General features: G+C 45.9%; 1 protein-coding gene across 7 annotated transcripts in view; it reads left to right on the top strand.

Moving 5' to 3' along the window:
- The window catches only part of LOC122551418 (disintegrin and metalloproteinase domain-containing protein 23-like), a 153,935-nt gene that overhangs the window by 33,508 nt on the left and 97,485 nt on the right, over window positions 1–22,942 (top strand). For all 7 annotated transcript variants that reach the window (XM_043693275.1, XM_043693274.1, XM_043693276.1 and 4 more), the window contains exon 4: window positions 22,832–22,895. In XM_043693275.1, the coding sequence (XP_043549210.1) occupies window positions 22,832–22,895 (64 nt within the window). The remainder of the gene's footprint in view (window positions 1–22,831; window positions 22,896–22,942) is intronic.

The raw sequence follows: 22,942 nt of genomic DNA, 5'->3' as shown, positions 1-22,942 counted from the left end.
AATGCGAGATGCTGCATTTTGGAAAGGCAAGTCTTAGAAGGACTTATACACTTAATGGTAAGGTCCTAGGGAGTGTTTCTGAACAAAGAGACCTTGGAGGTAGGTTCATAGCTCCTTGAAAGTGGAGTCGCAGGTAGATAGGATAGTGAAGAAGGCGTTTGGTATGCTTTCCTTTATTGGTCAGAGAATTGAGTATGGAAATCGGGAGGTCATGTTGCAGCTGTACAGGACATTGGTTAGGCCACTGTTGGAATATTGCGTGCAATTCTGGTCTCCTTCCTATTGGAAAGATGTTGTGAAACTTGAAAGGGTTGAGAAAAGATTTACAAAGATGTTGCCAGGGTTGGAGGATCTGAGCTACAGGGAGAGGCTGAATAGGCTGGGGCTGTTTTTCCTGGAGTGCGGAGGCTGAGGGGGCACCTTATAGAGGTTTACAAAATTATGAGGGGCATGGATAGGATAAATAGACAAAGTCTTTTATTGGGGTCCGGGAGTCTAGAACTAGAGGGCATAGGTTTAGTGTGAGAGGGGAAAGATGTAAAAGAGACCTAAGGGGCAACCTTTTCACACAGAGGGTGGTACGTTTATGGAATGTGGTGGAGGCTGGTACAACTGCAACTTTTAAAAGGCATTTAGATGGGTATATGAATAGGAAGGATTTGGAGGGATATGGGCCGGGTGCTGGCAGGTGGGACTAGATTGGGTTGGGATATCTGGTCGGCATGGATGGGTTAGACCAAAGGGTCTGTTTCCACTCTGTACATCTCTATGACTCTATGACTTATTGAAAGCCTCTATCAGAAATTGATGGCTGTTGAGGAAAATTGGAAATGTTAGATTGATGTCATAGGTAGTTTTAAGCTTAAGTACTGGGAACTGGAGGTCATGTTTATATAAATCTCCTCAAGGTGATCAGCATGTCAGGTACTCTCCAAAGGGCCCGTCTCCCTGTCAGGTAGAGAGTGAAGACATTTGTTGGGGAAGAGCATAGAGAGGAGATGTTTAGGACAGGGAAGGTACCAGGTGGCATTTGAATGAGAGGGCTGGACCCTTATGGCTGAGAGGGTAGACCTTGGATGATGGAGCAAGGTGTCAGGAGGACCACATTGTTATTCAAGCTGAGGTCACACTCTGATCCAACCTGGAGCTACAGAGAACGTACCGCATATAGACAGGCCATTTGGCAATCCGATGTTCAAGCTCGTCTTGAGTATCCCTGTCCTCTACTCCATTTCGCCCAATTCCTAGTTCCTTCTCTTCTTTCTCCCTGATGCACTCCCTTAATTGGACTTTGGCCCTCCTCAACCGGACTGTGTAATAACAAAGTAAACAACAGTACAGTTCTCTCAGGAAGGAGGTTTCTCCTGAATTCTCCATTGGATTTATCAGTGATTATCCTTTATTTCTTACCCCTAGCTCCTCCCCAAGTGGAAACATCTCCATGTCAACCCTATCAAACCTCTCAATTTGAGAGACAGCAATCAGGCACATCACTTCGATATTAAAAAAAAAGCCTGTTTAGTCTTTCCAGATAGATGAGTCATTGTCCTTAAAGTTGAGCTGTGGCCTGAGATCAGTCATATTGATTGGTGGAGCAGACAAGAGCCTTTCGTCTGCCCTTGCTCCTTCATGTGTTCTTATTTTGCAACTTCTTCAGTGCCTCAATTTCCTACATACAATATGGAGACCAGAATCAGTGGACGGTCCACCGGGTATGGTCTAACCTGGAGATTCTGTTCAAGGCAATACTGTAGTAGCAGCGGCAGGAAGCTGTGTTTTGGGACACAAGGTGGGTGGGGTTGAATTTTCCTGAGTTTACGTGCAGAGACCGGGTTATTGCAATGCAAAGTTAATAATAATGTCACAAACGTTGGAGCAAAAGTGGCTGTGTTACATGACCTTGCACTGCATCTGAATTCCTCTCTCTCTCTCTTACACATGTCATATGCCTTGTGCTCAAATACATCTCTGCTCAGTATAACAGCCCCAAACTCAAGGCTTGGATGCCAATATCCTGCAATTATAGCAGGCTGTAATTTTACACAAAACCAAAATAAGTAAATATGCATCGCAAGTTGCTTGGGTAGTTTGGGAATTTAGATTAAAAGATACCATGGTAGATTAACAATGATGCACGTTTGAAGAAATATTGTATAATTCTCAATAAATATTCACTCCCTTGAGGGATTAAGTAAACTGATACAACTGTGGTTAACTGGAAAAGTTGTAATTAGAATTCGAGTGAACAAAAGAACCTAAACTACTGCCAGAAGAAATAGGGTTCATGGCGATTGGAGCTTTGTGGAAATCAGCACTGGGTGGCCAAGAAAAGAACAAAATAGGATGAGGAAAGTCGCGAGGAATATGAAAACCTAGCTTGTAGGGATTTCTACAAATAAGTTTAAAAAAAGAAGAGATTGTAGAAAATAAACATGGATCCCTCAGAGACAGAGGCAGGAGAAACTATAATGGAGAAGAAGGATGTGAAACAAATGTCTTTGATCTGTATTCACTGTGGAAGACACAAAGAAATACGTACTGGAAAGAGGAGGGAGTCAAGGAATTAATGAGAGTGAGGAACCTGAAGTTATATTACAAACAAAATTAATAGGACTACAAGTTGACGAGTATTCTAAATCTGATGACCCACATCCAAGCATTATGGAAAAGCTCGTGGCATTGGTTTTGAATTTCCAGAATTCTTTATATTCTTCCAGAATGGTCCCCGTGGATTTTACAAAAACTTGGATTATGTGCTGCCAATGTTTATTGCTGACCCCAATTGTAGAGTCAGAGAGATGTACAGCACGGAAACAGACCCTTCGGTCCAACTCATCCATGCTGACCAGAATCCTAAATTAATCTAGTCCCATGTGCCAGCACCCAGCCCATATCCCTCCAATACCTTCCTATTCATATACCCATCCAGATGCCTTTCAAATGTTGTAATTGTACCAGCCTCCACCACTTCCTCTGGCAGCTCATTCCATACATGCACCACCTCTGCGTGAAAAAGTTGCTACTTAGGTCCCTTTTAAATCTTTCCCCTCTCACCCTAAACCTATGCCCCCATCTCAGGGAAAAGAACTTGGCTATTTACCCTATCCATGCCCCTCTATGAGGTCACCTCTCAGCCTCCGACGCTCCAGGGAAAACACCCCCAGCCTGTTCAACCTCTCCCTATAGCTCAAATCCTCCAACCCTGGCAACATCCTTGTAAATTTTTTCTGAACCTTTTCAAGTTTCACAACATCTTTCCGATAGGAAGGAGACCAGAATTGCATGCAATATTCCAAAAGTGGCCTAACTAATGTCCTGTACAGCCGCAACATGACCTCCCAACTCCTGTACTCAATACTCTGACCGATAAAGGAAAGTATATCAAACACCTTCTTTACCATCCTATCTACCTGCAACTCCACTTTCAAGCGACTATGAATCTGCACTCCAGGGTCTTTCTGATCAGCACACTCCCTAGGATCTTACCATTAAATGTATAAGTCCTGCCCTGATTTGCTTTTTCAAAATGCAGCACCTCGCATTTATCTAAATTAAACTCCATCTGCCACTCCTCAGCCCATTGGCCCATCTGATCAAGATCCTGTTGTAATCTGAGGTAACCTTCTTTGCTGTCCACTACACCTCCAATTTTGGTGTCACCTGCAAACTTACTAACTGTGCTTCCTGTGTTCACATCCATGAGAAGGCGATATTGAGCCACTTATTGAAAATAAGTGAGCAGCTTGCAATTATAACTGCGTGAATACAAGTGATTAGAAGTGAGCTATTTGCTGTGGGTCTGGACTCATGTCAAGGCTGAGTATGGACATCATATTTCATTCCTTTGAGATAGGCCATTTATATGAGTGAACCAGATGGGTTTTTACATCATGAGAGGCAGCTGGTGGGCATGTGCAGGATTATTCCTGTCGTGCAGAATGGTTGAGCTTCCCTCCTTTCATCCTGGCACCTGGGCTGATTGAAAACGCGGGCTTTTGTCTCTGACTCATTGGTCCAACTCCCTGGTTTGAGTCCATCAATGTGACCATAAGACATCGGAGCAGAAGTCTGACATTCAGCCCATCGAGTCTGCTCCGCCATTCCATGAGATCATGGCTGATCTGATAATTCTTACTCGACTTTCTTGGGCTTTTCCACGTAACCCTCACTGATTAAAGATCTGTCTAAGCCTTGAGTATACGTAATGAGCCAGTCTTGACAGCCCCCTGCAGTAAAGGATTCCACAGATTCACTATATTCTGAGAGAAGGAATGCCTCCTCATTGCTATCTTAAATGTGTGACTCATTCTTCTGAGATATGACTTCTGGTCCTAGACTCTCCTACAAGGATGAATGACCCTTTACTCATCTACCCTGTCAAGTCCCCAAGAATCTTGAATGTTTCAGTATGTTTGTCTCTTGTCACTGTACTCCTAATAGAGTCATAGAGATGTACAGCGTGGAAACAGACCCTTTGGTCCAACCCGTCCATGCTGACCAGATATCCCAACCCTCTATAAGGTCACCCCTCAGCCTCTGATGCTCCAGGGAAAACAGCCACAACCTGTTCAGCCTCTCCCTATAGCTCACATTTTCCAAACCTGGCAACATCCTTGTAAATATTTTCTGAACCCTTTCAAGTTTCACAACATCCTTCCGATGGGAAGGAGACCAGAATTGCACGCAATATTCCAACAGAACTTAAAGTAGGATAAAAGGCCCATGCAGCATCGAGGGCCAAAGGGCCTGTACTTTGCTGTACTGTTGTTCTAAAGTAGTACATATAACCAGACTATTGAGGAAAGCCAGGAGGAGAGAGAGAAGACAAGGAATCTTAGACCTTTTAGTCTGACGTCAGTCTTCGGAAAAAGTTATTTCTGCAACCTATTTCAGCAGAATATGGTGCTGAGAAAATCGTGATGTAATTAGGTAGAGTTTTGAAAAGGAAATCATTTTCATGAAATATGTTTGTCGAGAGTGTAGTCAGTATGAATAAGGATATTCAAACCGCATTTGATAAGACACAAATGGAAGTTGCTATGCAGGATTCGAGTTGTCAGGATTAGCGTAGCCTGAGAATTGGTAATGGCCAGAAAACAGAGTCAGAAGAAATAGTCATTTTTGGCTGGCAATTGGTGAAGTGTCAATCAGGATCAGCATTAGACCTCAACTCATTCCGGTCTGTGATCGGGACTTGGAGAAAGGGACTGAGTGGATTTTTTTGTCCAGTTTTCTGGACAAAGCAAAGCCCAGTGAGGAGTTAAATGGGAAGGAGGACACAAACAGGTTGCAAAGTGTTAGAAATGGATCAGGTGGCAAAGTGGAGTACAGTGTATATGTGGGGACTTTGTTCTTCGAGTGAGAGATGAGAAAACGTTGATTGTTTTTGGATCCACTTGAGATCCTTGTACATGAATCAGAGAAAACTAACATGCAGGGCATAGCAAGTGATTAGGGAAGCGAGGAGGGTAGAAGATGACAGGAGCGAGGAGTTATACAAAGCCCCGTGAGATCACACCCGCAATGCTGTACGCAGCAGTTTTGATCTCCTTACCCCCCACCCACCAAAAAAACACTGTCTTTGGGGGAACTTTCTCGATGTAGATTTGCTCACTGAGCTGGAAAGGTTCATTTTCAGATGTTTTGTCACCATACTAGGTAATATCTTCAATGAGCCTCTGGATGAAGCACTGGTGGTGTAGCCCGCTTCTATTTATGTGTTTGGGGGAATGTAACAGACGTTTACCAGGTCAGTTCCTGGGATGATGGGAGTGTGCAAGAGAAGCATTTGAACAATATTACCACCATGTTTCTGGGATTTTGGAGGATGAGAGGCGAAGTGCTTGCTATCCTGAGGGCTCGACAGTGTTAATGTTTGCTCTGGCTGCAGAGCGTAGAAATCGGGATCATAATCTGAGGGGGAGGCATCAACCTTTTTAGGTATGAAAAGAGGAGAAACGTCTTTATTCTGAGGGTTGTGAATCTGCTGGCATTCTCTGCCCCAGAGGCCTGTGAATGCTCAGTCGTTGGTTATTACCGAAGATTGAGGTGGACTTGTGGATGCACAGCAGATCTAGAGGCTGGGGTGAGGGCCTGAAGTAGAGGATAACCCATGAGTTGTTGAAAGGCTAGGTGGACTCGTAGAACTGTAGAATCCCTACAGTGTGGAAGCAGGCCATTCAGCCCATTGAGTTCACACTGACCCTCCGATGAGCATTCCACCCAGGTGCAGCCCTGCTACCGTATCCCTGTAACCCTGCATTTCCCATGGCTAATACACCTAACCTACACATCACTGAACACTCTGGCCAATTTAGTGTGGCCAGTTCACATAACCTGCACATCTTTGGACAGTGGGAGGAAACCAGCGCACCCAGAGGACACCCACGCAGACACTGGGAGAATGTGCAAGCTCTACACAGACAGATGGCCTGCCCTTATGCTTAAGTTTTTAAGACGTTGAGGTGCAGCAGCCATCTTTTGTTCCTGTGTTTTGTATTTGTTTCCTTATTGCGAATCCGCTTTGGGAATTTTTCTTTCTGTGAACCCTGCTCTCTGATTTCTTTTTCTTGGAATGGTATTCCAACAGCATTAGTGTGAGTCACATTAAAAATTGACGAGCTTCCCACTTGCCTGTTATTAAACACGCTGAGCTTAATGTGCATGAATAATGGTGAGATAGCTTTGTAACTTTTAATTTTCATATTTAAAGAGGGAATGTGCGATTAATATTCCGTGTGTCCTTTGGGCCCATGTTGCTTGGGCTGACTTTTAATTGTTTACACAGAATGATAAGTTGGTCAGCAAATCTGAGTGTAACTCTCTATGGACAAAAGTGTGGGTAAATACCCCAATCTCCTGAGAGCTGTTGGGGGCAGAGTAGTGGAGTCATCATTGCCCCATATATAGTACTTAGTTCCCGCCCTCCCCTTCACACAGCATTGCCCTTTGATGTGAAGGGCACTGCTTGTCACTGGCCACTCGGGTGTTTCCGATCTTCCTGGTGGTGGAAACTGAATAAAGGTTCATGCACCTTGTGTCTTTCACTGTGACACACACACACACACAACATGGGTGCTGGGGAAAATATAAGCACCACCACACTTAGGCGGTAGTGTAGAGAGAGAGAGAAAAATATATAACTAGGAGATTTAGAGCCTCCTCAGTTTAAAGCACTGACTCAGTTCTGGCTGGTAATACAGTCAGTGTGTTACTGCTGGAACTGAGAAGAGTTTTCTTTGTCTTTTTCCCCTTTTTTTGTTGAGGGAAGATATTTGTTTCTTTAAGAAAAAAAATTATAGTTCTAAGTTGTACCAGGCACACACATACCATGGATATTAGTGCAGGTCTGAGCCAGTGTCTGCTACAGTGTGTAGCTTCATCTTATCTTATCTTTCTGATGAAGGGCTTTTGCCCGAAACGTCGATTTTCCTGCTCCTCGGATGGTGCCTAACCTGCTATGCTTTTCCAGCACCACTCTAACCTCATTTTACCTTCAGCCCATCAAGGGTGTGGCACTTGGCTGTACTAGTGCGCCAGCACTCGAGGAGATTGACACCACCCAGGAGAAAGCAGTCTGCGTAACGTTCTCCACTTCCTTCCTCCACCCTCAGCGCACCCTGGCTGCCGTGTGGATCAAGGGGTCCTGCCCGCAGCAACGATTCTCCTGCTCCTCTGATGCTGGCTGACTGGCTGTGCTTTTTGCAGCTCCAATCTTTATCGATTGTGTGCACCCACTCACCAGGCCAGCACCTCCCAGACCTCCGTCCAGAAAAACAAGTGTAGCAGCTACATGGAAATACCACCGCAGGATCCTCTTCAATTCACACCCCACTCCGACTTGCAAGTAATTGTTAATCCTTCAAGGTCGTTGGATCAAAGTTCTTCTTTAATAGCACAATGGAAGGACCTATAGCGGAGAGACTTCAATGGTGCCTCCCACCCCCAAAGTGCAACAAAGCATGGTGCTTACTAGCACCGCTACATCCTGGGAGGAACAAGAAAGAAGACAGATTTCAACAAAAAAATGACGTGTGGTTTCTGTGGAGGCTGGGGAGTTCCACAGCACTGGATCCAGTGCCAATGTCAATCCAACCTCCCAACAGTGGAGAGACCTTGTTTGTCAGGTCAATATTGCTCTGTCCTTTGTTTATGGCAGAGAATAAAAGCCATGATGGAATTTATGCATATCTGAAAAGTAGGACAGAAGGCCAATTATTTCATTGAAATAGTGCCAAACAGTTCTGAGCTTAATAAAACACACTGACTCTGAGGATTCACTCCTCCACCGAGTCACATCGGGTTCTGACTGAAGACATTCAAGATCAATTGTGTCAGCGAGGCGTTGGCAGGAGTAGCGGCGGTGTAGTAGGCCCAGAGCAGGGACCCCTGGCATCGTCAAGGCAGCAGCTTGGAAAGCCTCGGCAGAGAAGTTGGTAAGTGACTCAGAGTTAGAAAATATGGACAAATAAGGACAGGGTCAGTATTAGATGTAGTCAATATGAATCTGTACAAAGAAGCAAAGACGTATGGGCACAAATGTTAGCTTGTTCACTCGATTATCTAGTCTCGATTATCTATATTGGCTTGTTCTCCCTCCGTGGATGCTGTCTCACTCACTGTGTTCTCCAGCATTTCTTGTTTTCAGTACAGATTCCCGCATCTGCAGTAAGTTGCTCCTAAAGATACTGGACTAGAAATGCCGAGTCAGGAGAGGGATGGGTCTGCTCACAGCAGTTTATCTACATTTGCACTGACTATGGTTTTCATTAACTAAGGTCTTAGTTGGTATTTTGCCAGTGAATAGTAACTAATTATCAAATTCAAGCCTATTGAGATGGAGAGTATGACAGGTGTACATATCAGAGACGAAGAGTGTGGCGCTGGAAAAGCACAGCCGGTCAGGCAGCATCCGAGCAGCAGGAGAGCTGATGTCTTCATCAGGAATGTGCTCAGGAATACTCTCCTGCTCCTGGGATGCTGCCTGACCTGCTGTGCTTTTCCAGCACCACACTTTTCGACTCTGAATCCTGAGCATCTGCAGTCCCCACTTTCTCTTAGTGCACATGTTATACCAGCGACCTGTAATGAAATAGAGAATAGTTCATTATTAAAGCATGGAATACTCCTTTTACATTTAGTTTCCCCACTTTCTGTCCTGGGCTAACATGCTGGTCACTGTTCCTCATCTGTTCCAAAGCTGGCTAAAACGACCTCTCCCACATGTGGTCCTTCACCTGAAGTGCAATCTGGTTACTCAGTGGTTGACGTAAGGGTCTACGCAGTCACTCAGTGGTCTGACCTAATCTCAGGATCAGCTTTTTTGTCACTTTTCTCACTCCAGGGCAATAGTGCTGGATCTTTTGGAGATGAAACCAGATCGGAACCTAGATTCTCCTCATTGCATGCTGCCTTGCATGTGTAAGTGATGCATGCAGCCACTGAGCCAGACAAGGGGTTTTAGTTAATGAATCATGCGGCCTCATTTTCACTGTTGCCTCATGTCTCACGTTGTCACCTCTTCATGGCCTCACCCCCTCCTCATCTCCAAAATCTCCTTCAGGTCTGAACCCTTAGGTCTGTTCCCCTGGCCCTGCACCATTCTGACTTTTCCACATCCTTGTAGCATCAGGAGTAGGCCGTTCAGTCCCTGAAGCCCGCTTTACCATTCGTTATTGTCATGGCTGATCACCCTGTCCCCTTTTCTCCCTGTGCCCTTTGATTCCCTTAGCATTAAGAACCATATCTAACTTTTTCTTTAAAACAGTCAGTGTTTTGGCCTCAGATACTTTCTCTGGCAGAGAATTCCACAGGTTCCCAACTGTACAGCTGAAGGGAAAGTTCTCCTTACCTCAGTGCTTAAATTGCGACCCCTAATTGTGGACTCCCTGGTCATCAAGAACACTGGTCATCAATAGTGGGCGGCACGGTGGCACAGTGGTTAGTGCTGCTGCCTCACAGCGCCAGAAACCCGGGTTCAATTCCCGCCTCAGGCGACTGACTGTGTGGAGTTTGCACATTCCCTCCGTGTCTGCGTGGGTTTCCTCCGGGTGCTCCGGTTTCCTCCCACCGTCCAAAAATGTGCAGGTTAGGTGAATTGGCCATGCTAAATTGCCCGTAGTGTTAGGTGCAGGGGTAAATGGAGGGGAATGGGTCTGGGTGGGTTGCGCTTCGGCGGGTTGGTGTGGACTTGTTGGGCCGAAGGGCCTGTTTCCACACTGTGAGTATTCTAATCTAAACACCCATCCTGCATTTACCTTTTTAGAATTTTATAGGTTTCTAGTGAGACCCTAGTCACTTTTCTAATCTTCAATGAATGTAGTCCTAACTGAGCCAGTCTGTCTTCATCCCTCAGTCCTGCCATCCCAGGAGTCAGTCTGGTAAACCCTTGTTGCACTCCCTCCATAGCCAGAGCATTGTTCCTCAAATAAGGAGAACTGCACACAGTGCTCTGGGTGTTGTCTCACCACGACCCCTGTATGATCACAGCAAAGACATCCCTGCTGCTGTACTCTCACCCTCTCTTGTCCCACTACTGATGGAACCCCTTCTCTAACTATCCATCTGTGTAGTCTCCTTTACGATCTCCTTGAAACCTTATTTAGACTAAGATTTCGATCACTTGTCTGATCACCACCTTGCCCCAGCATTTTATTTTGTGAAGCACCTTGGGGCATTTTGTTGCATTTAAGACATTGTCCAGCACTGCGGAGGCTTCTTGTCAAAGATGTATCTGAAATTCATCAGCTTTCTGGTTGGGATTGGGTATTTTAGACTCTTTGTTTCTGCATCAGGCTATAAATACAAAATGTGCGGGAACAGGCTCGAAGATTGGCTGAAGCTAAGAAAGTACAGAAAGATGGTGTTTATTTCCACACCAGTGTGTCTATATCGTCAAATGTCCCCAAAGCCTGCAGCCTACAGAGTGGGGATTGATATAAACAGTTATTTGAACTCTTGGGTGGATGACATGATCGTATTGACTGTGCTTATCTCCACCCCCCAGATTTTGGCATTCATTGAGGCGGAGGGAATGACTGGGCTAGAGAGGTAGTGATGGTGCAGAGTCATTCTGATGTGTGTAGTCATTTCGCAGCGCAGAGGGAGGCTATTGACCCATTATCCTGCGATGGCAGCTTCAGAGAGCCATTCAGCCATTCGCACTCCTCCTGCGCTTTCCCCACAGCCCAACAAAATTCTCCTTGTACCAGTTTCCCTTCGATAGCTACCATTGACTGTGTGCAGACTTTGCTCCTGCCTTCTATACATTCGAGAGAAACTCTACTTGACTCATACTTGGAATTGATATATTGTCTTGTGTGAACAAGTTGGGCAGACTTAGTTCGTATGTGCTGCATGTGAAGACCAAAAGATTGAAACATTAAGTGCCTAAGCGAGCTGAAAAAAGTAAGTGTAGAAAGAATATTTCCCCTAGTGGGAGCTTATGGGATCATCTTGTCCATTTAAATCAGGGATGGAGCGAAATACTTTCTCACAGCATCACGAGTTTTTGCCCCTCTCTTGCTGAAGAGGTGGTAGCAGCTGAGTCTCTGAATATTTTGAAAAACCACACAAAAGGAGGTGTTGGTTAGCCCGTTGTTCATGAAGAGGGTGAAGAGCTGACAGCAGTAAGCAGGAATGTCGATTTGAGTTACAATTAGATCAGCCGTGATACTGTAGACTGGTAGAGCAAGCTTGGTGGGCCAGTTGCTTACTCCTGCTTGCTGCTTGTGTATTGTCCAGATCTCACTGCTGTAGAGGATCTCGTGGAAGACACAGACTGAGATTGACAGGCCAGTCACCTACTGCCACCCCCCCAACCCGAGGCTGCTTTGGAGAAACTCAGGGTGACATTGAGAACGACCTAGCCTGCTTTACTCCTTGGTTGTGCTAAGATTTGTGGCTTGGGGCATTGTATAACAATCCTTATGCTGCTGAATAAATTAGAGCTTATGCAGTTATACAGCAATCTTGCTGACGAAACCCTGCTGAATCGACCCAAAATATCCCATTACACAATGACCCTTGCTCTGCTGAACAAACGTGACATATGCAGTGTCACAGCTCTCTAGGATATTATGCTGAAAATTAATCTCCTCTATTCTGTTGTCACAGAAGTTAAAGATATTAAAATTATGCAAAATTTCCCAATATTTTAGACCCAGGTGGACAGGAAGCATGGACCAGGTTTCTGTATTTGACAATAATTTCTGTTTATTACAAATAAATAGACTTTAAGTGCAGGTAAACAATTATGAACCATTGGCATATAACTTAAGTTAAAACCTGAAGCCCCTTATACGTTTCTTATTACACACACACACAAAGACTGACACAAAAAAAAGTGGGCATTAAGGATGGAGGGAAAGAATGAGTCCTGTCCGCAGGGTTTGCTGAGCCAATTCCTTTTGCAAATCAGAACGTTCCTTCTCAATCTCCTTTCTCCAGATATTTTCACTTAATAGCGGGAGGCACAAGGTGACTGGTTCACGTTTATAAAGGTCTCTGATTTATTAATGAGAAGTCACTGCTTACAGCAATGGAAAAGGGATAAACTGGGTAATATCAGGTTTGAGACACTTCTTACCACAGAGCAAACAACAGCTCCTTCCCTTCCCGACATTCGATGGCTTCTCCTCAAGAGTTCAGAGTTGTTCAGCAACCTGGCAGCTGATCACACAGTGAGGCTTTTATCATCGGTAATTGGTTTGCATACCACAGACCAATCAGCTACCGGTCGCTGGCCCAATCTGCATTCATACACAGTCCCTTCGCTCCAGCTTATCTGTGACTACGTTTTACCTCACTGCTATAAATTGTCTGTGTAATCAGCCAGTGAGTGTCAGGTGACTTGCTTTGGAAAAATGCAGTACTCCTTCAACAATCCTTGGTTTTCAAAACAGTCCTTTGCCCATTTCAGTCCACCATAAAACATAACAAGGTAGAGCAGTTGCATTGCAGTTGTTATCCTGATGAATAAATCTGCCAAGTAAAGCTGAGATGGACAGAGAGGCATTGGAAACAGTGCGAGCCAGATGTATGAGGACGATGCTGGAACTGAGGGCTATAATTACCATCAGGAATGATTGATCAGGCTGAAGCCATTAGCTGGAAAGGAGAAGTTCTGATGGAAACCTCTGAGGTTTGATGGTTGAACTGGTGCAGCCGAACCAGAGTTGGGTCTCCTTGTCAATGGCTAATGAATGCACACAGACCAAGCCGGGCCAGACAATTCGCTTTGCTAATGGGCCTCAGGGAGCATTAGTTAAAACTTACTGTCTGAACCATGTAGAAAGCAAGACTCATTTACAGCGAAGCTGCCTTGGAACAGCATCCACTTCCGTGAGGGGCAGTGGGCAGTAACCGTGCTTGCTTTTATAGACTTACAATACCCTCTTCCTGCAGCTCACATTTCTTTAAGGCCGGTCTATACTAACCCTAACATGCACATTTACTGGGGGCAACCTGTGGTAACTGTTAACCCTGAGGCCCACATTTATAAGGGGCATCTGTCACTGGAGGTTTGTGTCCAGCCCAGGGCATTGCCAATCGGGAAGGAAACCGATGGCTTTGAGAAGGTACAGAGGAGATTGATTGGAATAGTGACAGGGATACTGGGTTTCTTCTGCACAAACAGGGTAAGGTGATGACGAGATTTAATAAGACAAGTGGGAATGATTCTAAATTAACATACATGGCTGTGTATTTGCAGCCTTGAAAAGTCCCTCCAGAAACCAAGACTTACACCCTGAGTATAAAAATGCATTGTGGGTGTGGGTGGGTGGTCGCCATTTTGAAATGTCATTGACATCCGCAGCAGAGAGTGGCCATGTCTCACATCCTCGCAGCACAGCCTGTATTGCCTGGTTGATCCCTTTAACCCAGTTCTAAAGTACCATAGCGTCAAATGTGCATCAGTAGTATGTAAAATTGAGTATTTCTTGTTCTGGCTGAAAACGCGGGCAACACTGCCCATATGCAAAAGAAATTGGGGCCAGGAAAATGGTCTCATCTGATAGGCCGGGGCCAACCTAATCACCATGATTTACAGTAATTTAAATGTTTTCAGAGGTGGAAGAGTCTGTTATCCAGTTTTAAGGTGATTAGCATGAGGGGATGCGAGGGAGAAAGAGATGTGATCTGAAACGCGTTGCTTGTGGAATCAGATTGAACAGAAGCGTCTAAAAAGGAATGTGATCTGTATGGAAGGAGACAATTTGCAGGGCTGTTGGGAAAGAGCAGAGAGGGTGGGGCTGTTTTGGATGGCTCTGGTCAAAGAGGCAGAGGCAGAGGCAGAGGCAGAGGCAGAGGCAGAGGCAGAGGCAGTGGCAGTGGCAGTGGCAGTGGCAGTGGCAGTGGCATTGACATAGTGGGCTGAATGGTTTCTGTGTGTACTCATTTACAATGTAGGTCCCCTTCAGCCAGCATCCAATTTGTGTATGGGGCAATTGTGCTTGCTCTTATAGGCCTGGGATGCTCTGTTGCTGATGCTCACTTTTGTAAGGGTGACCCATGCTGTGTGCTGTCTCAGTCTGTGATTCTCACTCTTGGGGCCAGCTGTACCAACAGCAAAGGAGCAATGTACCCCTCCCTAGAGGTGGCTAGGTGTAGAAATAATAAGGAAAGTTGGCCCTGGAGGGGTACTTGTCTGCCCCCCAACCCCATTCTTGCCAGTTTGTCAATTAAGTGCCAGGCTAGATATTCCAAAGGAGTGTTTCCATTTGTCACCAAGTAAGACACTCAAGTGGTCAGTTCAGGTCCTTGTCCTGCCACCTACCTACCTAACTATGTCACCAGGGTGACCACCCTGTTGGGTTCGTGGTGTGGGAGTAAGGTCTCTGTTTGCCCCAATCTGGGATGAACAACAGGCAGGGTTAAGGGGAATGGGTGTCCTCTAAAAGCCACCCACTCTCACTGCCAACGTCTCCTCCTTGTGACTCCACATAGAATCCCTACCATATGGAAGCAGGCCATTCGGCCCATTGGGTCCACATTGCCCCGCCCCCACTACCCTGTCCCTGTAACCCTGCATTTCCTATGGTTCACCCACCTAGCCTGCACATCCCTGGACCCTGTGGGGCAATTTAGCACGGCCAATCCACCTAATCTGCAAGTTTGGACTGTGGGAGGAAACTGGAGCATCCAGAGGAAACCCACGCAGACACAGGGAGAATGTGCAGACTCCACACAGACAGTCGCCTGAGGGTGGAATCGAACCTGGATCCCTGAGGTGACCGTGCTAACCGCTCAGCCACCATGCTGTCCCACACTCATCTCCCAACAAACAAAAAAAGAAAGTGGGGGTGTCAAGTCATTTAGTCTGGGAGCAAATTGCAATTTGGCAACATCAGGGGAAGACACCAGCTGTGGCTCAGGGGACAGCACTCGGAGTGATGTCTCCAAGTCCCACTCCAGAGACTTAGTGTAAAATGTAGTGTGTAGGTCTCTGTGTTGTATTGAGCAGTAGGATGTAAATTACGGCTCTGTCTGCTTCTGTCAAGTGAACACGACACTATTTTGTAAAGCGTTGGGATATATTTCCCCCAGTGTTTGTGACAACTAAATGACATAGAGTCATACAGCTCGGAAGCAGACCCTTTGCTGCCACCAGTCCATGTCGAACATAAACCCAAACATTACGGAAGCAGGTAACTCAGCTGCCTGTGGGATGTTGCTACGCTCCCTGCATTACATCAGCCACTCGATTTCAAATGTATATCACAGCCTGTAAAACTGCTTTGGGACATTCTGAGGTTGTCAAAAGTGCTGTCCGAATTATTCGTGGAGAGTGACAGCGAGACTTGGACTATGTCATGTGACTGGCATCACTGCTAAATTTAAACTCTAATCCTGCGGGCAGCCCTGGCTCTTACTGAAGCTGCTGTTTGCCGATGGAGCCTTGGAAGTGACAGGTCCTCAGAATAAAAATGAAGTGAGTCCCAGCCACAAAGACATTACCTCGGATTAACTTGAGGCATTCGTCCACGCAGAATCCTCAGGCGTTCCTTGGTTCTGTGCAGCCAATTATGTTTCTTTCTGAGGGGGCCTGCGATGTTCAGAGTTCATCTGCTCAATAAAAGGAGCCAAACGAGTGGAAAGCTCTTAATGTCGGCTGTGTAATTAAGTTCTTTTACATCTGTTTTTGTACCTCAGACAGGATGCAAAATTTTGTTTTTGTAAAACTTATTTTTTTGTGGAATGTGGCTGGCCCAGCATTTCTTGCCCGTCCCTAGTTGCCCTTGAGAAGGTGGTGGTCAGCTGCTTCCTTGAACTGCTGCAGCCCACCTGCTGTGGGTTGACCCACAATGCCCTTAGGGAGGGAATTCCAGGATTTAAACCCAGCGATAGTGAAGTAATTTCCAAGCCGGGATAGTGAGTGACTTGGATGGGAACTTGCAGGTGGCGGTGTTCCCATATGTCTGTAGCCCCTGTAATTCCCTATGGAAGTGGTCGTGGGTGCTGTCTAAGGATCTAATGACGTACTGTCTGCAGTGCATCTTATACGTAGTGCTGATAGTGTCAGTGGTGGAGGGAGTGGATACTTGTGGATGTGGTGCCAGTCAAGCGGGCTGCTTTGTCCTGGATAGTGTTAAGCTTTCTGAGTGTTGTTGGAGCTGCACCCATCCAGGCAAGTGGGGAGTATTCCATCACACTCCGGACTTGTGCCTTGTAGATGGTGGACAGGGTTTAGGGAGTCGGGAGGTGAGTTACACACAGCAGTGTTCCACCCTGCTTTTGAAGCCACCGTGTTTATGTGGTGAGTCCAGTTGAGTTCCTGGTCAATGATAACCCCCAGGCTGTTGATAATGGGAGATTCACCAGAATTGAGATGAATGTTTCTAGACATAAGGAAATGCAGTAATATTAAAGACCGTGTTCCTTTTATCTTGGTGCTTTTCAAAGTTGTGTTCCAATGAGAAAGGACTGTTTTTTGAAAGCAAGCATTGCTACCTAATTTGAAAGCAGATTAACTGACATTCATGGCAAGCATTTATATCATAGTTTGAACAAGGAGTAAATGATGATTAGCTTGTAGATGGAGTGGTTTTGTGTTCGGATGGAGGTCTGGTTCGAAACAAGAAGTTGGCTGCTTTATGAACTAGTGACCAGTTACTGGTGACAGTGACTGTTTTGCTTGCCAATTAGAGTGTGATTGGTTCTTAGGGAACCTAACAACTTGTGGCTGGGAACAAGGTACAGAGAGAATTGATCAGATCTCCCTGTTTCCACACTGTAATGTAATGTAATGTAATGTAATGTAATCTAATCTAGAGTGTGATTGGTTCTTAGGGAACCTAACAACTTGTGGCTGGGAACAAGGTACAGAGAGAATTGATCAGATCTCCATCAGCTCAGGAGTTGTCTCTCTGTTCTCTGCAGTGACTGTTTATTCGAGATAATATAGTGACAGAAGAAATAAGTAATACAGTCATCAGGAAGACAGAAATTGAATTTGTATGGGTAACATTGAGAGTAAGAAGGATTGATTAATCTGAATTTTAGGGGTAATCTACACACCAGCCGAAAGTGGAGCTGAAGTGTGGGAAGGTACATACAAACAAATGAGGGAATGAGCAGCAAGCTCACTGATGGGGGATTTTTAACTGCCCAACATTAATTGGCTAGGACAAGAAAGTAAAAGGGAAAAGGGAATGGAGATTCTCCATGAAGTCCTTCTTTAACCCACTATTATGGCTGAGACTGAGCCAGAGCAGATGACAGCAAGTGAACATGCAGGCAATACTGATCATAATATCATATAATCAAGTCAGCAGTGAAATGGAGTGCTCCCCACTAGCCTGGATGAGTGAAGCTCCACCAATACTCATGAAGGCTTACACCATCTGGGATAAAGCAGCCCCCTTGATTAGCACCACATTCACAAACACTCACTCCCCCTCCACTGACTACACATCACGGCCACTGTGCATATCAATAAGATGCATTCAGGAATTTACCAATGCTCCTCTGACAATACCTTCCAAACCCATGGTCTCTACCATCTAGAAGGAGGGGACAGCAGATACATGGGAACACCACCGCCTGCAAATTCCCCTCCAAGCCTCATGCTATCCTGTTTTGGAAATATTTTGCCATTCCTTCATTGTTGCTGGGTCAAAATCCTGGAATTCCCTCCCCAGTGGCATTGTCTACCGTCAGCACACGGTCCTCAGCGGTTCAAGAAGGCAGCTCACCACCATCACCTCAAGAGCAACTACGGACTGGCAACAATTGCTGGCTCAACTCGAAATGTACATGTCCCACAAATGAATAAGAAAAAGATAATAATTTAGAAGCATCACAGAACCAAAATGTTAGATTGGAGAAAGACTGATTTTGAGCTGACAGTAGTAATCGGGCAAATAAACTGGGTGACTGTATCGGCAAACACCAAGCCAGAGCAACAGTAGGAAACATTTAATGGAATTCAAGAAAAATATATTCTACTAAAAAGACAAGAACAATTACAACACCAGTGATGTACCGTGTATGAATAAAGATGGAAAAGGAAACGTTGAGGGTAAAGAAAGGAACAAATATTAAAACAATGGACAGCACCCGACAAGGGATAACACAAATGGGGTTTGGAGAAAGGAAGAGAAAAAAACAATTAGGGAGGGACAAAGGAAACATGAAATTAAGTTATCGGGGGACACAAAACACAATGGTAAAATATTTTGCAGGCGCATGTCTGAAATTAGGAAAGGCGGCGTGGAACTAGGCTCAGCCCTTTCCAACTCCATTTTGATTTAGCTCCCCTTCCCCTTCAATCGTTTGCATTGCCCCATGGGGGCTTTGCATGCAAGTTAACCGTTGGGAAAACCTTTGGTGGTTTACTGGTAGCGGTTAACAGATGAAAAAAAAACCACGGATGATTTGGTGCTGGGAAAAAAATGAAACTGTTGTCAGTAGTTGTTCGTAAGAGTGCTTCTGGGTTGTAACAAATGAAATGGGAGTAGGCCGACGAGCTGCCTGTGTGGTCTTGCTGGTCTCAACGTGGCTGTTGCACTTGCCTGCACAGTAGCAGCACGGCAATTGAAAATAATTTGGTGTGAAGCTTTTGACAGAACCATGAAATATTTATATAAACTCATGCCTCAATTTTAGCGGGTTGCTTCACTTTTGGAATTGCGGCCAGCTTGAACAGGTGCCTTGGCTCAAATCCTGCTCCTCAGGAGATTTAAATTCCACCAGTTCCTGTTTTAGTTCTTTATCTCAGAGTTTTAAAAAAAAAATATATGTATAAATAATTATAAACAAAACAGTCCAGAAATACCTTCTTGCTGTGCTGTGAGCTCAAGTCCCTTTGCTCATGTCCTGATTATTTTTAGATCAGTAATGGTGACTGACTGTGAAATCTGGCAGCACTGAGGGGAGCCAGTGGGTCTTGACGGTACACAGCCTGTTAGTGTCACTGTCAGAGTCACCTGCTGTCAGCGATGGTACCCAGATCCGTTTTCGAGTGGGAAAATGGCGTGGGAGTCATGCCAAGCCGTCACAGTTGGGTCTCTGTGGAGGGCTAGCCTGGGTTTAGCAGGTAGTATTCTCACATCTGAGTCAGAAAGTCCCATCAGATTTGACTACAGCATGAAGCTTGGCGTTCCCATGTTGTGAAGGTGCCTAATGATGACCTCAAGACATCGTAAATGCTTCAGAGCCGGGGATGTTCTCGTTCTCGTTCTGTCACAACGCAGCTCTGCTGCACAGCAAGATCCCACCAGCACCAGTTTGACCAGTGGTGCTGCTGTTTGCAGGGTTACGGGTAGTTGCGATGGTGGAACGGTGCGCTGAGATCTTTTACACCCAAGAGCACAAAGTTGGAGTTGACAAACTGACTGGAAACTGCCATCTGTGACGATGCAGCACTGCCCCGGGGGATGTGCTCATGTTCTGTGAAGTTCCTGGTTCTGCGGCGAGAGTGCCAGCTGAATAGCAGCTGGCATCACCAGCAACACCAGCCACAATTGCTGCGGGTGCAGCTCAAGAGGCGTACTAGATACATTCACACACTGCTGGGCACAAGCAATGGTGTGTGACTGCAACGAACAGCGGGGGAGCACTGTCTGCTCTGTGCAGTGTCCCTTTCGCTGTGATTTCAAATAGCACCTTTGAGACATAGTAGGCCAGTTATAGTAGACAAGACATATTCTCATGCTCGTCCTCTGATTGAGACTGCTTTCAAATCACCGATGGTAATATTTTCCCTCAGTCGCTCAGTGTCATAACCAGGGTGAAGGTGTTCCTTGTAAAGGGCTGGGAGAATTTTGTGGGCCGGCACACAGGATACACCAAACCCCTTCGGGTGTTTGCCGAACTGTGCACATGCTCCAACCCCCCCCACTTCCCACAGAGGTGTGAGATAGTGCCAGAGAAAAGCCCCTGGTTCTGGATCCTGAGAAACAAGCTCAATGAGTGTTGGTTACCATCTGATGGAAAGGGGCAGCAATATGGGCACAGCTTGCATTTCTGGCGCACCCTCTGTGATATTTGGAAGCGATTTGGAGCCAGTGGCAGGGTCACCGTTGTGATGAACACAGCGGCCGCTTTGCACGCAGAGGCTCCCGCGAGACGGCAATATGATGGTGAGCAGAGAATCTGCTTCATGAGTGGTGCTTTGTTGAGAGAGATAAATATTGCAGGACGTCGGGAGTATCTTCCGCTGCTCTCCCTCCATACAGTGATTAGGGAGGTCCTCAACATCTACTGAAGGGTGCTGACAGGGTCTTGGTTTTCCACCTCGGCCGATAGAGTCTCAGCAGTGTGGTACTCCCGCAGTCCAGCACTGGAACATCACCTCGACTATAGATTACTGTCGGGGTGGGACTTGAACCAACCACCCACTGCTTCAGAGGCACAAGTGCCACGGAGGCACATGTCCATGAATGATGGCCAATTTGGGTCAGAATGATAAATGGAGTGATATGGAACTGTGAACTATAACTCTAGGCTTTAGCTTAGATTCCCTACAGTGTGGCCCAACAAGTCCACACTGGCCCGTGCACCCAACACTATGAGGTAATTTAGCATGGCCAATTCACCTGACTTGTATATCTTTGGACTGTGGGAGGAAACCGGAGCACCCGGAGGAAACCCACGCAGACACGGGGAGAATGTGCAATCTCCACACAGACAGTCGCCTGAGGCTGGAATCAAACCCACGTCCCTGGCGCTGTAACGCAGCAGTGCTAACCACTGAGCCACTGTGCCACCCCAATGGTTTTCCAGTAAGGAGCACAGGCTAAGAGGAAGCTTTCAATCCTGGGTACAGATGTTTGCAAGATTAAGAAGGAAAGCCCGTGAAATAAAAGAATGGGCAGGGTTTCGTTAGCATTGAGGCATGCATGATGCTTTCTGGTGGTCCTTGAGTTCCCACAGTTTGACACGACAATGCCCAAGCGGAAACCAGTACAACGCAGGTAACCATGGCGGCACTTAACGTCAGTCCTTCTGAACTGGCAGGTAATGTGCCAGCAGACTGTGCAGAGGGAAAGCTTCTTCCCACCAATAATTGAGAGACCAGGAAACTCACTTTGCATCTGCCGTTTCTGGAGATGCCGAACTCAGTGGTTGCTCGTTGAACAAACTGACAGGCTGATCGGCAGATTTAAACACAGGATCATTTTTAGCTGTTGCTTCGGTCTAATATGACCCTCAGACATCCTTGGGTGATGGGAGACTCTGCTAATTCTGTTTGGTTCTCAGCTTGTGGCTTGTTTGAAGTCTCTTCGAGAGCGGAGAAAAGGAGATTGTTTTCCCCATCCTGCTGCGTATTTGCATCTCATTGTCGGGAGCGATCACAAAGCCAGGAGGAGCCTCATCTGGCGTACTGTGTGCAGTTCTGGTTGTCCTGTTACAGGAAGGGCATCATTAAACTGGAGACGTTTCAGAAAAGATTTATCAGGATGTCACCGGGAACTGGGGGCTTGAGTTATAAGGAGAGGCTGGAAAGGCTGGGACTTCTTTCGCTGGAGCGCAGGAGGTGGAGAGGTGACCTTATTGAAGTTCATAAAATCATGAGGGGCTTAGATGAGGTGGATGACAAAGTTCTTTTGCCTTGGGTGGGGGAGTTCAAAACCGGGGCACATTTTTAAGGCAAGGGGAGAACATTTAAAAAGGACACCATGGGTAACTTCTTCACACAGAGAGTGGTTAGGGAATGGAATGTACCGCCAGAGGAAGTGGTGGATGCAGGTACAGTTACAACATCGGACAGACATTTGGATAGGCACATGGATAAGAAATATTTGGAGGGAGCAGGCAGGTGGGACTAGTTTAGTTTGGGATTATGGTCGGTATGAACCGAAGTTGGATCGAAGGGTCTGTTTCCTTGCTGTACCTCTCTATGTCTCTATCCTCTCCCTCTGGCTCAAACCCTCCAACCCAGGCAACATGCTTATAAACTTAAAAATCACACAACACCAGGCTATATTCCAACAGGTTAATTTGGAAGCACTAGCTTTCGGAACGCTGCTCCTTCATCAGGTAATTGTCACCTGTATAACATCCTTATAAATCTTTTCTGAGCCCTTTCAAGTTGCAGTATATCAAGAAAGTACTTAGTTGGCTGTAAAATGCTGTGGGGATGTCCTGAGGTTTTTGAAGATGTGATATGAATGTTACTTATCCCAGTGACAATTCACAAATAACGCTTCCTGTTGCACTTGTAATCTTTCCAGATGACCTTGCAGGTTGGAGTCAGGTCAGGCTGCGTGGTGATAGTGGTGGGGTGGGGAAGCTAGGACCTCAGGGTTTCATCTGCCCTGTGGAGGGAGGTGAGCTATTCTCTGATGAGTGTGCTAACCAGCTTGTATTTCCTTTCCTTACCCCGCAGTCACCTGCTGTCCTCCAAGTACAAAGAAATCCACTATGAGAAACAAAAGACGTTCTTTTCCAAGGTAAGGCCTGATTTTATTTGAACATGTATTAAGGCAGCAAAGGGCTG

The sequence above is a fragment of the Chiloscyllium plagiosum genome, chromosome 7 (assembly GCF_004010195.1).
Source record: "Chiloscyllium plagiosum isolate BGI_BamShark_2017 chromosome 7, ASM401019v2, whole genome shotgun sequence".
NCBI classification, from domain to species: Eukaryota; Metazoa; Chordata; class Chondrichthyes; order Orectolobiformes; family Hemiscylliidae; genus Chiloscyllium; species Chiloscyllium plagiosum.
Note: the sequence above shows the minus strand (reverse complement) of the source record. Positions and strands in the feature narration are given on the sequence as shown.